Source organism: Cyclopterus lumpus, chromosome 7 (assembly GCF_009769545.1).
Source record: "Cyclopterus lumpus isolate fCycLum1 chromosome 7, fCycLum1.pri, whole genome shotgun sequence".
Lineage (NCBI taxonomy): Eukaryota > Metazoa > Chordata > Actinopteri > Perciformes > Cyclopteridae > Cyclopterus > Cyclopterus lumpus.
The window spans coordinates 3,662,672-3,677,805 of record NC_046972.1 but is presented as its reverse complement, the minus strand read 5'-3'; the positions used below and the strand labels follow the sequence as shown (position 1 = coordinate 3,677,805).

The 15,134-nt window shown below is 49.5% G+C and overlaps 2 protein-coding genes across 7 annotated transcripts in view; one reads left to right on the top strand and one right to left on the bottom strand.

The window, feature by feature from the left end:
• The first annotated feature begins 316 nt into the window (after window positions 1-316).
• LOC117734094 (transmembrane protein 106C-like) lies at window positions 317-5,503 on the top strand. 2 transcript variants are annotated; one of them, XM_034538183.1, is made up of 7 exons: window positions 317-877; window positions 1,184-1,247; window positions 2,130-2,289; window positions 2,921-3,061; window positions 3,840-3,889; window positions 4,010-4,063; window positions 4,617-5,503. In XM_034538183.1, the coding sequence occupies exons 1-7, from the start codon at window positions 676-678 to the stop codon at window positions 4,768-4,770; spliced, it is 825 nt and encodes a 274-aa protein (XP_034394074.1). In that variant the 5' UTR covers window positions 317-675; the 3' UTR covers window positions 4,771-5,503. The 2 variants fall into 2 exon arrangements, with proteins under 2 accessions (XP_034394074.1, XP_034394073.1); XM_034538182.1 differs by having other exon boundaries at window positions 346-877; window positions 3,750-3,889; window positions 4,617-4,922.
• A 102-nt stretch (window positions 5,504-5,605) lies between these two features.
• The window catches only part of tns2a (tensin 2a), a 37,970-nt gene continuing 28,441 nt past the window's right edge, over window positions 5,606-15,134 (bottom strand). For 3 of the 5 annotated variants that reach the window (XM_034538175.1, XM_034538176.1, XM_034538180.1), the window contains 13 exons: window positions 14,627-14,692; window positions 14,332-14,448; window positions 12,627-14,189; window positions 12,260-12,410; window positions 10,602-11,776; window positions 10,356-10,487; window positions 10,172-10,267; window positions 9,995-10,072; window positions 9,661-9,738; window positions 9,406-9,574; window positions 9,032-9,100; window positions 8,708-8,737; window positions 5,606-7,414 (listed from right to left, as the gene is read on the bottom strand). In XM_034538175.1, coding sequence (XP_034394066.1) covers window positions 7,276-7,414; window positions 8,708-8,737; window positions 9,032-9,100; window positions 9,406-9,574; window positions 9,661-9,738; window positions 9,995-10,072; window positions 10,172-10,267; window positions 10,356-10,487; window positions 10,602-11,776; window positions 12,260-12,410; window positions 12,627-14,189; window positions 14,332-14,448; window positions 14,627-14,692 — 3,863 coding nt within the window. In that variant the 3' untranslated portion in view covers window positions 5,606-7,275. The remainder of the gene's footprint in view (window positions 7,415-8,707; window positions 8,738-9,031; window positions 9,101-9,405; window positions 9,575-9,660; window positions 9,739-9,994; window positions 10,073-10,171; window positions 10,268-10,355; window positions 10,488-10,601; window positions 11,777-12,259; window positions 12,411-12,626; window positions 14,190-14,331; window positions 14,449-14,626; window positions 14,693-15,134) is intronic. The other 2 variants (XM_034538178.1, XM_034538179.1) reach the window with 2 other exon arrangements.

The following is a 15,134-nucleotide window of genomic DNA, read 5'->3' as shown; positions in this document are numbered from 1 at the left end:
GTCCCTTTTAATTCCTTGCCATCATTCCACTGGGCAGATTGTGTGATTAGGTTATCAACGCATGACACAATATAACAACCTGTGTTCTGGGTTGTAAATGGTTTTGATCTATATCTTACATAAAAATGGATGTAAAAATAAACATGGTGATGATGGTGGGATGAGAGGAAGGGAGCTAAAGAATAAACCCAAGTGGGGCTCAATGAATCTGAGCAGAAGGTGCTGTACGCGGAACGTCTTGCGAGGAAACGTGGCTGATGGGGAACGCTTAGTCGCCGGGGCCGGAAGGGGGCGCTAATGCAACGAATAGGCTGCAAGATGCCGTTAAACACCACGGAAGAAAAAGAAGAAGCAGCAGAAAAGGAGCGCGGTACGCAGCTGTACGTGAAGGCAGCACGACGTGAACGCCGGTGGACACGTCCGGTCGTTGGGTCTGAATGTGTGTGATTAAGCGGATTTAACGTCACGAGCGGATACTCTCACAGCTCGTGTGTACAACACCTCTGTTAGAAAACAAGCTAGCACCGAAGCGGCGCGCGTGAGCAACTTTGACGTCCGCTGACGTTACGTTTGGACTCGCGTTTTCTTTTCTGTCGCTGAACGGCTCGCGCTCATCTCCCCATGCAGACCGCCCGGGTGGTCGGTGGGGAACTGGCTTGACGTGTAGCCTTCGCCATGGGGACACGGTGGTCTCGCAGCGGTCCGTCGCTGCTGCCGCAGAGGCGGCACTGCGAGCGGCGAGAGGAGGACTCGGACAACGACTCTCTGGACGGGCTCGTCCGACGGGAGGACATCGCGCAGTTCCCCTACGTGGAGTTCACCGGCAGGGATAGCATCACGTGTCCGACGTGCCAAGGCACCGGGCGGATACCCTCCGGTGAGTAAGAACAGCGCGAGCGCAAGAAAACCTACGCAGCGCACCTGGACTAAAGGACCGCTAATTAAACTTAATCCAAGGCCTACGAGGTTTGTGTGTGACGTTAGTGTTAAATACATATCTAATATTTAGTTTCAGGGTCAAACGTGTTTAAAAAGAAGTGTTTGCTTGACTTAACATTTGATAATGAGACTTCAATCCTAGCTTTGAATGCGTTGTGAGAGTTCCGTGTCCCAAAGAAACGTGTATTGGAAGATGGAGCCACAGATCGATATGTCGCATGACCCGTTATCTCCCTCCCGATAGATCAAGTCAATGAACTGGTCGCATTGATCCCGTACAGCGACCAAAGGCTGCGGCCCCAAAGAACGTGAGTAATCCTGCGGCTAGAGACGGACTGTTAACGGCGGCCGCGCCAAGCAGGTGGGGCCGCGATGCTGGAGAACACTCATTGTTGTGCCGACAGGTCAGCTGCCGTAAACCGGTTTTACCGGCCACCCGTTGTCTTTACACATCCTTAGAAACGAACACCTGTGCGCACCATGGCGGAGGAGGCCCCGCCTCCTGTGAACTGTGCTGGATGTGGTCCTGAGGTGTACTGAGGATGCCCCACTGACGGCTGGTGGAGGCAGTGTATACGGACACAAAAAACACCTGCATACAGTCATGGAGCACCTTTATAGAAATATAATGTCATCACATAGTAAATGTGGCTTTACATGGATCAGGCTCTACTCACCCAAATCAAAGATCCCCAGATATGAGGGGGAACAAAAACCTGTATAGCACAAGGGGCTGTGAAGGGTTATCGGGCTCATACGCTATAGATCTAAAATTCTACATTAAATAACTGACTTGGTTTACATTTTCTTTTCATTATTATAGCAGGATGTTGTAAATGACTCTAAAATAATAACTTTTACAGTGTTTGTTTTTTTATGAACTAACACCATCATGAGTAAATAAACTGAATGATTAACAAAAGTACCCCGTGGTTGCTCTGAGAACGTGTAAAGAACAAGTGACTTGACTGACAGCTCACCCGTCGTAACAACGATGGGTGCTCTCAGCTCTGCAGCGTCTCCACGGGGTGGATCTCTGCTTTGCTGGACAAAGATTGAAAGATCTCTGTTGCACGCTGTCCATTTTCTGTAGTTCTCACAGTTGCGTTTGTCATTCAAATCTAGTATCCAAGCCATAGGTGCTCAAATTAGAGAGAGGACCTCCTTTAGTTCTGTTTGCTTTGTCGCAGGAAGCTGTACGTGGTCCTGTCGGTGGTGTTGTGCCTCCTTGCTTCCTCGCTCGTGGCCTTCTTCCTCTTCCCTCGTTCTGTGGTGGTGGTGGATGATGGGATCCACTCGGTGACCGTGCGCATCAACCCCTCCAACATGAATGTCCTCATGAACATGACGGTAGGGTGTTTCTCACTCCCTAATTATAACTGGGTTGGCCATAATAATAGAAACGCCTGTCAGCGAGGTGTCTGTGATAAACCGGCAGCTTGAAATTCATCCTCACTGTTAGCAGATGATCCGGTAAATCTGAGCTGATGTGATCAGCAGATCAAATGGGAAAATTGATGCCGGTTGCTTTTCAAGCTAAAATGCTCAACGTGTGAAAATGTGTTCTCAGGCGTGCAGATTGGATGCTTTTTGTTTGTGCCATAATGACCGTTGTCACCTAAATTATAACTGGCACAATTTATTTTGACAGAACGATGAATTGATGAATTTTAGAAAGTGTTTAATAATGGTGTTGGATGTAATTGTTAGTTGCAGCCCAAATCTAAATGTTCCAATTAATTATTGAGGTTTCATTATTGTCCCTGTTTCTAACACTTCTATTTCTGATGGCATGTTACGCAACGTGGTCTCATTCCTTGTGTGGAACCCGTTCTTGGCAAATGCAGCAGAGTGTGGTCTGAACCTGAGCAGTTCTCTGTAGCCTCAGTTATCATCCGGTGGTGTACGTTTAGAACACCTGAGACATGTTTCCTGTTGTGAAGCTTCTCTCTTTCTCTCCCCCCCCCCCCCCCCCCCCCAGAGCACGCTGAACCTCAGCAACCCAAACTTCTTCTCGGTGCTGGTGCAGAGCGTGAACTGCCAGGTCCTTTACATGAAGACGGTGATCGGAACTCAGCAGCTCGACCACGTCACCACCATCCTGCCACTCAGCCAGAGTCGGGTAAAATGGAGAACTAACTAATATTATACATCTCTTAAACCAGTCAGGCTATTTACTTTGTGCATAATAAACATTATCACTGCTCCCGGTACAAAGTTCAGTAGACCAACACTCCTAAAGGGGGAACGGCTCCTGAAGACGCGAGTGCAACAATAACAACAATATAAGAACGAGGCTGACGTCATTCAGTGAAACCAGGGCCGCCTAGATCCTGCTCACACGCTGTGGCCAAAGCCCGCCGTGTCTCTAGCTCCGCCCACACCGCGTTCCTCTTCTACCGAGATGGGAACTGTAGTTCACGCTTGAATCGCTCCAAAATGCACCGTCCTGACTGCCACAAATGCAATTTATTTTTTTTAAATTTTGTTTATTTTAGACCAAACCAATTAATCGAATAGATAATGAAAAATAAGCGTTTGTTGCAGCCGTAGATGAATCCCTGGTGGGGGAAATGTACAAAATTGACTGTGGGGGTTCCCTACATGCAGGAGCCAGCTGATGGAGGAAATGATTTAGCTTTTGTTTAAATAAAATGGATTACTAGAGGTTTTGTGACCTATACTCTTAAAGAGCAGCATCTCTGGTAGGACCACGACTGGGGCCGTAGAGGGAGAATACATTCTTGGCTTTGGTCTTGTTGGAGTTGTTTCCATCAGCCAAAATGAAATTCTCCTCATTCTTTCTGAAGCGTCCCCAGCTGCTCCTCACTACTCCAGCAGCGCCACATTTGCCACTCGGGTATGACGTCATAGCCTCATCTGAGCTCTGTCTCCTGCAGGTGAACTACACCGTCAGCGTGGAGATCGGCAGCAGCGCGCCCTACGTCTAGTAAGTGTCTCCCCCCCCCGAACTCGAATCTTATCGGCTTTAAGGGTTTCTCTTGAGATTTTATTTCTGTTAACGAGTGGAATAACGTTCCAGTCTCACTCCTTTCTGTTTGTTCGTCAGCGCCTTCTGCACCATGCCCAGCATCAAGGTCCACAACATTGTGGTCTGTATGCAGTGAGTACATCTTTACTTGGAGGCTCTACTTTAAGTACATGTGTATACAACTGTGTCAATACTCGGTTACAAGTAGTCTTCTGTTCAAAATGTTACTTAAGTAGAAACTAACAAGTACTGGCAGCAAAACACTGCTTTCATTTAATTGCGCCATTTCTGTCCTAAAGACTTTTATTCACAATTAATTTTTCTTGGAACATGAAAGGATACGGCAGGTTGCAACACCAGAACGTTGGAACATTTCTTAGAAAATTAAAAAGTTTAAAGTAAGAAAATAAAATTTAAAACTAAATTCCAGACTGCAATGTGGTATTCATCCCATTTTGGAAGCTGAAAGTATATTCTATATTTAACTACAGCTGTCAGCTAAGTAACTTTCACACCATTTCCCTCTGAAATGTAGAAGCATAAAATAGCAGCATTAATCGAGTGCTCCTCATCTGTCAATTACTCGTGTAATTGAACCCTGCAGGTTCCCCTCATTAGTTGTTGTGAAACATGATGGGGGTCAGATTGTCTGCTGGTTATTTTAATATTTTCCCTTTGCTTTCAGAACCACGGTGAAAACCTCCTACATGGTGCGCACGTCCCAGAACAGCCTGGAGGCCTACCGCTACATAGACTGTGGCTCCAACACCACACGCTACCGGGCGGACCGGCTCCCCCCCCTCTCCTCCTCGCCGCCGCCGCCGCCTCTCCTGCTGTGAGCCGACAGGTCCGTCTCTGGAGGTCGGTTTGAAACCAGCGGGGACGAATACCAAAGGGTGCCTTTTTGAGAGCTCACTCCCAAAGAGGAAACTATAGTGTTAACTTGTGCCTTTTTGTTTTTTAAACTGCACATTGGTTTCATCACACATTCCAGAAGGGGGTGGGGGGTGGGGTGGTGTGGGGGGGGGGGGGCTTGGATGTTTCCTGCCACTTTGTTTTTGAACGAGCCGCGTTCTGCTGGTGAGAACTTGAACTTGTTCTCGAGTCCCTGACGTCAGAGCTGACTTCAGCATCGCCTGAAAGACTTCTGGTAGTGCAACACTGGTTTAGATCGATGCTTCTCTTAAACACAAAGGACCCGGTCTGCTCTGTGTTCCGTGTTAATTTAAAAACATTTAACGCCGGATGTTGTTTTTTTGGCACCTCGGAACCCGGAAGCATTCTTAAACCTTTTGTTTTTAAATGTTACTGAAAGTGATTTTTGTCTGAGCACACTGGTTTTAGAGTCCGGGTGATTCCACATGAAGCTGCTGCTCCACGGAGGTCTGAACCTTCACACTCCTGACTGAGGAACATCATGTCCAGGGTCAACTGTCATAACAAAAACGGGCCTGGAGGCAATTGATTTGTTTTAAGGGACTGATTTTTACCAGGTTTTTAGAAGAATACGGTTTATATTGTCATGCAATTTTTAAAGGGACATGTGAATAAATAAAACTAATGATGAATCCCACTGCTTGTCGTTTTCCTTTTTCCCCAATTTCATCGCTGGAAACTAGAAAATGAATTTAAAGAATCAATAACTCAATAACTGCAGCCCATTAACCCTTCAGGTACCACATCATTTCAGTTTAATTCAAAAAAAATGTTTGCATACAAAATAGCATAATGTCCTTTCAAACATACAAATGTTTCCTTTTTAAATGTCTCATATGTTGTCCTATAGCTGCATGTGAAAATATATTACTACATAATACAGAGATCGACATGAAAATAGACAATATATTATCGCCTTAATACAAGTGTTTTTCTAGATTTTATTTTTTATACCAAACAAGGCAACACACTAAATAGATGCAATAAGTACAAAAATATAGCTGGATAAAAAGCTTATTAATACAAGAGTGCTTTGTCTTTGGTTAAGTGCGTCTGTCTTCAGGCCAACGCCTCGTGTGTCTTTACCGGTTCTCTTTGTTAGCGCGTGTGTGCGTGAATGTTTCATAATGAATTTGTACACCAAACATTTCACGGCAAATGGTGCTTCAACCCTGAAACACCTTTCCTCATCGAGCATTTCCCCGTTACACATACATTTCTTTTTAATGGACGTTACCGATTCCCTGACCCGACATTATCTCCTGATAATCCCCTCGACACGCTCCTCCCTCACACACTTGTTAAACTCACATTCATGTTTGCTTTCATCAGAGACCTCCGTCTCTCGCTTGCTCCGATTATTAAGTGTACGTGAGTTTGGGGGGGGGGACCCCCATGATTGTCGATTGTGATTACAGGTCGTTATGTAGAAGTGGAAGGTCGCGGTGCAAGGGCGGGTCCTCTTTGCAGCCACTCCAGTGTGTGTGTGTGTGTGTGTGTGTGTGTGTGTGTGTCCTTGAAGCTGAAGTCGTTTGTACGCTGAACACCAGTCGGGCCCGGATGATAAAAGCTGTATTTAACCAGTCTGAGCCACGAAGTGAAGCACTCTGGGTACCCGGTGTCACGAGTGGAGGACCTGAAGTGTCTGCGCTCCAAATGGCTTACTTGTTCTTTCAGTACGCGCTGCAGCTGCCCTCAAAGTGGTGAGCAGTGTGCACTCAGTTGGGACATCGTACTTCCGCTTAACGTTGGCACCGTGAACTTTGACCCTCTCGCTCTGCAGCGTAAACTTGTAGAAATACGCCCTGATGGCAGAACATCCTGGTATTTTTTTGGCATCCACTGCATTTGACCTGCGATGCATCGGGACGTATTAAAAATCATTTTTTCTGGCATAGAAGTACGGCTATTGGAACACACAATACCCGTACGACTGATATTAAATATTCAGGAATAAAGCAGCAATCGAAAGTAAAACAAATTAGAATATTAGTTTTGGGGGGGGGTAATAATATGGCGTAATGAAACAAACCATTCCATGTCGACTCTGCTCTGAAAGGTTCTCTTAATTAAAGGTTCTCCCGCAGGGGAACCCGGAGTTCTGCCCAAACAGCTGGATAACTCATTCTTCATTCGGCCCCTGGTAGATGGTTTTTCTCTGACTCCTCCCTCTCCTTGGAGGAGTTGTAACACTATACATCATTTTGTACTTTGCTATATTATAAACAAATTAAACAGGAGTGTTATAACGGCAACACAGCTTTTAGGAAACGGAGGACTGGGAGTGAAACAATTATTAGACGATGATTTTGAGCTGCCTTCAAAATGTCCGACTGACTCGACACAGGTGGCGTTAGCGTCCCGGCCCCCTCGTCTGCTCCCGAGTTGGGGGTCCCCTCTGTTCCCCTCTACCGGCGCTGAGACAACATGACCTTGTTGATGAAGTTGACGATGGCGGAGGCGGGCTGCTCGGGGTCCAACTCGGCAAACAGGTGGCAGACGTTCTCGGCCAAACTGCCCGGCTTCTTGGCCACGAAACCGAACACCCTGAAGGAGGGGGGGGGGGGGGGATACAAGTTACTGAGCATGAGAGGAAGCTCTGGAAAGTCGAGAGAGAGGAAATAATGGCGATCCATTTTCTAGGTCTGACCTAAACAGGTTTGTATTGACTTAAAGGGCCAGCGTGTAGCATTTGGGGGATCTTTTAGATAAGCCATCTGAAACTTAAACTTGTTGCGACAATCCTCCCGTGTTTCTACAGGAGCCCAGAGCGGACAAACAAAACACTGGCTCTAGTACTACTTTTGCCTTTTTTTACGCTACCTGGAGGCCACCGTAGCTCTCTGATGCGCTCGTGACAATAATTGTCAAAAAACGTGTTACAGTGTTATCATGGTATTATGGTATGGATGGCCTCAGAGCGAGGCGTGACCGCGGGGTCTTTACAGTCGGCAGCTCGCGTTGCCACGGGAGGAGTGAGCAACGGGGGTGTTCAGTTGGTTGCCATCTGCAACCGCATTGCTCGATGCCGTCAAATCCTACACACTGTCCCTTTAAGAACAGGTGGGTTTTCATCTGTGGAAACAGGTGGGGAAAAAGCTTTGGCAGTGGAAAATTAAATGTTTTTGTCAAGATCATTGTATTTAAGTCCATAATTAATATGACTTATGAGTCACATTAAATAGTGGATTTTCCACACAATTAAAATCGTTCCCTTTGTTTGCCACGCTATATGATGCCGACTGGAGTACAGCCATTTCAGTTAAATTAATAATTCTGTCTCTTGATACATAACTTGTTTACATAACTTGCAAACTCATAATGTGGACCTTTTGTTTTAAGTGCATGGAGAAATTAAAATCACCCAAAAGAACGTTCACAGATGAATAAAAAGATGAAACTATTGTGGCAAAATGTTATATAAATATTTTTTTCAGATTCTTTTAAAACATTTTTAAAAAAATGGACTAAGGAAAGATCTTTCTTTAGTCACGAATACACAGGAGAGAAAAACTTTAAATCAGACTCAGAAAATGGATCTTCTGCATTTGTTCTTTTTCTCATGTGCCTCTCTTCCTCAGGGTTGACTTAATGTAATAATTAGTATAATGCAATATCACGTAAAACTTGATTAGCATTGTTAAATCATGTTTGCTAGAATTAAGTTTGCCAAGGCTCACACGCAATCTGATGCCATGCAGAGACTCGAATGTCACTTCTCAGCCACGGGGTGGGGGGGTGGGGGGTTCTACACACACACCCTTTTTTAATTGTTTTGTATTACTTGCATGCATACACGCCTCCTTTCTCTCCGTCATCAAACACAAACAGAGCACTTACTTAACGCCGGTGTTGTCTGAGTTAGTCCACCTGAAGCCAACAGAGAGAGAAAGAAACCAAACTCAGTCCCCCACACACACACACGCACACACACACTCACATACTGTATACACACAGGCAGAGCTGCCAAACAGGCCGATGCAGCCGCGGCCTGACGCACACGGGACAGACGTGCGGGTCCATGCGGCGGCTCGCAGCGAATGGTCGTGAGTGCAAATGTGTGCGGAGTCCCTGATTTCTGCTGATTTGAGGTTAGTTCTGGTTCAGAAGGAAATCAAAACAGGAATCAAAGGGAGAGCCTTGTGTTGCCTTGTTGTTGCCTACCTCCGGTCCTTGGGGTCGATGCTGCTGAAGGTCACGCTGCCCACTGGGTAATGTCTCCGGAAGAAAACCCTGGAAGAAGACAGACGCAGATGGAGCGAGAGACGTCATCACTAGAGCGGACTGAAGGCATCGATAGGGGATAATGACTAGTGACAGCAATGACTGACGAAAGAAATGGATACTTTAGTTTTTGTAAGAGATAGACTTTACCTAAACCTTTCCACTCATTAATTTCTGAAAATATTTTTTTTAATTATTTTCTGTAAATTCAAATGTGAGGGAATTTTCTTTACAGTCTGGGATATGATGCAGCGCTGCATAATGCATGGCCCGAGTGGGAACCAGTGAACAAAGAAACAATCCTAAAGTCTTACCGGCGCTGGCTGTCGGTCAGCGTGATGCCCTGAGACGTCACCTTGAACTGGACCACCGTAGCGGCGGGGCGGGGGTTACGACCCAAGGACGAGTCGGTCGCCTTGGCGATGGCCTGGGGGCCGGTTAGAGACTCTGTTTCCACCGAGTTCAGGTACAGGACGTTACAGGCTGAGGGGGGGGGGGCAGAGGAGAGAGAGGTGAGCATGATGGCCACGCCTCTAAAGGTGTCTCTGTGTTTTAGGGAGAGAAGTCACCTGCTCCTTGTTTCAGCAGGTCAGCAGCGGTGCTGATGTTATTCACTGATTGAACCTCCGGCACCTCCCCTATAAGATCTGAGTGAATAGAATAAGAATAAAAAAATACTTCTATGATAAGTTAACAAGTTCTTCCTGATCAATGTAAGCTTTAAAGGATCGATCTGTTCAAATTTAATTCATCTAAATTTAACATCTCAAACAGAAATCAGCCATTATATTGACAATCTATTCATTGTTCATGCAAATATATATATATTTATAGACAAATTGATTAATGGAGAAAATAACCTGGAGATTAATCATAAACAGTATCTTGTTGCGGCCCACCAACCTTTCTCTGTGATCTTCAGGGCGCAGGGCAAAGAGATGGGCGTGATGGAGTGCTGGTAGACCAATGCAGACAGACTCCCTGTGGGCGGCAGGCAGCAGGAAAAGTATTTGACATAGAAAGAATGATATTAAAAGTATTGTCCTCGATACGCAGGCATGAAAACCCGCGAAAACGTACCAAAGTAGGGCTCATTCTGGCACCCTTTGATCTTCACTCCTCGAGGGCCGGTTTCGATGAGGAAGTGTCTGACCAGCTGTTCCAGAGGGTCGCTCGCTGTAACGGCAGAGATTCACGTGTCAACAAGATGCCCACCGCGGACAGAGCGGTGGAACGTTGCATAGAACAGGAGCTCCATCTTTACCCTTGCCACCGTGGTTGTTGACATTGGGAGGAGGTGTGGCCACCTTCAGGGCCAGGCCGTAGGCCCCCTGGAAAGAGTTGCTGTCCCGGATCAGGAAGGCCCCCGGCTCTCGCTCCTTCAGAGCTGCGATTGCTACAGCGAAACACAACCAAGACGTTAGGGAATGTAGAATAGTGGAAAGCGTTCGTAGAAAAACACCCGTATTTGTTGAAATGAGAAGAAAGATAAAATAAATGAAAGGCCTGCCTTGCTCTCTGGAGATTCCGGGCTTGTACCAGAACCTTGAACTGTCCTGGACGAACTTCACACTGACCCTATTCCCGTTCTCACTCTCCACAGACGGCACTCCGTCGTTTTTGCCTGCGGGGGGTACAATTTCCCCCACGGTGGGAGAGAAGGTGACATGGAGCTGGTGCTGGGCGGCGGAGGGTGGCGTGTGTCCCGTGGCCGGCTTTAGCGTTCCCGCGCCGTCGCCGGGCGAGCCCGGCTGAACGGGCAGGTGGCGCTTCTCTGGCAGCGGCGGCTGGGGGTGAGGGAGGGGGATGGAGATGGTGGAGTAATTGGAGTAAGAGGACGGGGAGAGCTGAGGAGGGTGAGCGGAGTAGCAGGGCCTCTTGGTGGGGTCCGGAGCGGATGTGTGCCCAGCAGCGCTGTGCTCCGTGCCGGGGTAGTGGTGGTGCGGGGGCCCGTGCTGCTGGATGTGGTTTGGGTGGTGGGGGTCGGGCCCACTCAGCATCAGCCTCCGACTCAAAGTGGCGAAGCCAGGAACCGGCGCATCAGAGACCGGGGAGCCCTCCATACTGCTGGAGGCCGGCTGGGCGGACGAAGGTGAAGCTGGAGATGCGGGGGCAGAGGTGGCGTTGTGTGGCGTTGCGTTGAGTACCAACACGGGTTTTGAGATTTCTGGGTGTGGTTCCCCGGTGGGAGAAGACCCTGTGACCTGTGCTGGTCTTGCCAATCCGCTGCCTTGGGTCTGAGGCTGGGGCACCGCCTGTGCCACAGTGGAAGGCAGAGCGGCAGCCTCTGAGGGATGGGGGCTCTGGAGAGCGAGAGGCTGGGGTTCAGACGGAGCCCGGATGGGGGACGAGGGGGCCCGGCAGAGCCCCTGGGTTGATGTGGTCGTCGTTGCAGAATCCAAAGGAGACGGTTTCTGCGTCGTCGATGCTGGCGGGGTATTTGGGCAACAGTGCTGCAGGCGGGGCGTGGTGGGGGGCGGCTCCGTCTGCGCAGGTGTGGTTGTGTGTGGCTGCGCGTCTCTGGCCGGTGGCGGCGGCGGCCCTGTGCTGCTTCTTTGGCTTTCCGGGGATTCCCGGGCGATGAGGTCAGCGCGATAGTGTCCGTCCTCCGGCCCGGGAGCCTCGTAGTCACTGCCGATGATGTCCGTGGTCCGGATCTCGTACTCCCTCCCTCCTGGACTGGGGCTTAAAAGGACAGACATGACAATTACTGTCACAGACCTGATTAGATCTCTGCCGGGTGTAAATACAGTCCGATCGCATCCTTACGACAAATCAAGATATATATTATTATATTAAAGGGGCCCTTTGTAAAGGCCATGTTTTGGAATTAAGTAACTGACAATCATTTCTTAAAATGGTCCAGTATTGACCATGAGGGCCTTGCAGAGGGCAGCAATGTAATCAGTCGGTGCGACTCCTCTCTGTTAATGTGCGTTTACCCGCTGACAGACGCAGATTGTTATTGTAAAAACCCCACAGAGAAATATAACCTTTTTCTTTCTTTTTTTCTCACATCGCATCCAAATTGTCGAAATCAGCTAAATATTCAACCATGACGTTGAGATAAGCTACGCTTTCTGTACGCCCACACCTTTTAATACCAGGTATAATGGCCACCGCCGGCGCCACCACCACCCCTCCTTAGTGAGAGAAAGTGTGGAATACCTTTCCTCTGTGCGTAGAGGGCTGCTGGTGTGCACGGGGGTTGAAGGTCCAGACATGTCAGACGGCGTGGAGCATGCGGCGTGGCCGTCTCTGTGGACCCTCCTAAAGGAACCGTGGGTAATGTGGTCCCTCCAGCCCACGCTTTGGCCTTCTGAAAAGAAAGGGACGGATTACATTGACAGAGAATGGAAGCTCAGTGGAGACATCATCAGCTGTATGGAGGGTAAAGGTGGCGAGAAGACCCAGTTTGTGAGTATTGTGGCATCTGTCTGGTTACGCATTACTGATTCAGTGCATGCTGTCAACAGGTTATGGATAATTCAAACGTGTTGTTCAGGATAAACACATCTGATTCCGCGTGACTCACCAGTGTGTGAGTCAGAGCCGTATGACTGCTGTGAGTCTGGATGGTGATGGTTGTGGTCTGCCGGCCCGTTGCTATGGCTGCAGGGCCCCGTCATGGAAGATGCCGGGGGCAGTGGGGACGTGGACTCGGACTGGTAGCCCGAGGCGTAGCCCCGGCTTTCAGACGGTGAGGGCTGGTACGGCGAGCAGGGGCACGCCTGGCGGGGAGTTTGGTACCCGCTGCTGCTGCTGCTGTACTTCAGGTCCAGGTGGGAATGAGCATGGGACCGCGACGCCTCTGGGTAAGCTGGGTGACCCGACGGCAAGGGGTCAAAGTTGAAGGCCGGCAGATCGTGGCCCTGTGGGCCGTAGGAGGCCACGGTGGCCCTCCTGTGCCAATATTCTGCCTCTCTGTCCCGCTCCCACTGCAGCTCGGCCTCCCTGTCTCTCTCCCAGTGGAGGGACATCTCTCTGCCTCGTCTCAGCCCAGGATCCCGCTCCCAGTGGAGCTCTGAACCTCTGGGTAACTCCGCCTCCCTGGCTCTCCTAAGCCCCACCTCCCTCTGCTGAAGCTCCGCCTCTCTGTCCCAGTGGAAGCCGTCACCTTGGTCCAGCCTCAGGCTCTGATAGGCCGCCGAGTCGTCTCTCCTGATGCTGCAGTCTCTGCAAGAGCAGCCGGGGGAGGGCAGGCCATCCAGTAGCATTATGTCGTGGTAGGTCGGGCTGGTGGAGGGTTTGGGGTGGTGCAGGTGGGGATGGTGGTGGCTGTGAGGTGGAGGAGGGTGGTGATAGGGGCCGTAGTCGTCCTCTCGACAGCAGAGGCGACTCGGGGCCGACAGTGGGTGGTGATGCGGGTGGTTGTGAGAGTGAGGGTCTGGCGACGGGTAGGGGCAGATATGTCGAGATGAGGGAGCCTCCGAGCAGGAGCGGTGCAGGTAGTGCGGCGGGCCACTCTGGCGGTCCCACACCAGATCTGGAGGCGGAAGGGACTGGTGGGAGTGGGGGCTGTAGTGCTGGCACAGATCCATGTGTGAGGGAGGAGACGCTGGGTTGGGGCTGGCAGAAGGGGTCGCCCCATGGTGCCCATTGGTACCGGGGGCCCGGTCGAGGCAGTAACCATTGGGCATGAGGAGGGTGCGGTCGCAGCCGGGCTCGGCACAACGCTGGGACCGGTACCCGGTCCGGCAGGAGCAGGACCGACTAAGCCTCAGCGTCCCGCTCCTCTCGGAGGGCAGAGACTCTCCGTCGTCCAAGATGGCCGTCTCTCGCTCTCCATCCCGGTTCCCCTCTATGCCTCCGAGAAGACGCTCCAGCTCCTCTCTCTCCTGCCGGGTCGGGGGCAGCGGACGGACGGGATCCTCCTGGCGCTCCGGATGGACGGACGATTGGTTCAAATGGGCGGAATGGGCCGAGAGGGCGGAGTCAGAACCGTGAACGATGACATGACCTGGCCTGCCTTCCTCAACGCCTGCCACTGGGCTGCTGCCATTGGTTGAGGTGAGAGATCCGGAGCCGGGACCTCGGCGCTTCTTTATCTGAGCGTAGAGACTTCCATCTACGGGACCTCGGGTGTGGGCAATATCGACTGCAGGAGAAAGAGACGACCAAGGTCAGCTCTCGAACTGACGGTACTCGTTGGCATATTGACATCCACCAGCCGGAAATCTACTGTTTAGTGATGACATTGAAAGCATGCTGAGATTGGATCTGAAGAGTTAGTGAGTTACCCTCCAGGTTGTCCTGGTATCGCTGGTTAAAGTTCTCATAGGAATCCCAGCGGACCACAGGGTCGGCTGTGTTGTAGTCGACTGTGACAGCCGGGTCGTTCTTCTGGTACTCGCGGCCTGAGGAAAGACACATTAAATGTATATCCATTTGCATTGTTAAATGATATGTATATATATAGAGAGAGAAAGAGAATATAGTTGAGCATTTAAAGCAATATATCTTTTCCTCATTGGACCAATATGAACTAAACTTTCAAAGTAGAACAGCTATTGAGGGGAATTTGAGTGAACCCACCTTTGATTTTCTCAGGTCCAGAGGAGAAGACAAACTCAACTGTGGCGTCAGATGGAAAACGCTCATCTGGAGAGAAGTGAAGGAGAAACAAAACAGAGGGAAAAATGTGTTACAATGCAAATATCTCAAATATAACCACAGATTTGCTTTAAATGAAGGAATCTAACGTGGTCTCTGCTCCAAGACATTACATATGCAAATACATCCCACGCATGTGCTCCGAGTTGCATGTGTGTTCATGTACGTTTGAGAGCGAGTGGTGTAATGGACTGAAAACCACGTACACAAAAGAGAAAGTGAAACCAGACTTCAGCTGCAGACCAGTGCTAAGTCTGCTCTCTGAGAGGTACTTAGACCCTCGAGCCCTGCACACACTACAACTCATCCTCGATGTACTCGCCTCCAGGGAGCCGTCATTATGTCCAGGAGGGAGATTAAGCTCCTACTATTAAGTGAGTAATTCAACCACAGTGATGTGAGGCCCCTGGAGGCAGCAACCCACTGGGAA

What these genes read in the sequence shown, in the direction of transcription:
- LOC117734094 (XM_034538182.1), top strand. Translation starts at nt 676, where the DNA reads ATGGGGACACGGTGGTCTCGCAGCGGTCCGTCGCTGCTGCCGCAGAGG. An exon ending in ATGTCCTCATGAACATGACG is followed by an intron (nt 2,290 to 2,920) that starts GTAGGGTGTTTC and finishes CCCCCCCCCCAG; the next exon opens with AGCACGCTGAACCTCAGCAA. An exon ending in TGCCACTCAGCCAGAGTCGG is followed by an intron (nt 3,062 to 3,749) that starts GTAAAATGGAGA and finishes TTCTTTCTGAAG; the next exon opens with CGTCCCCAGCTGCTCCTCAC.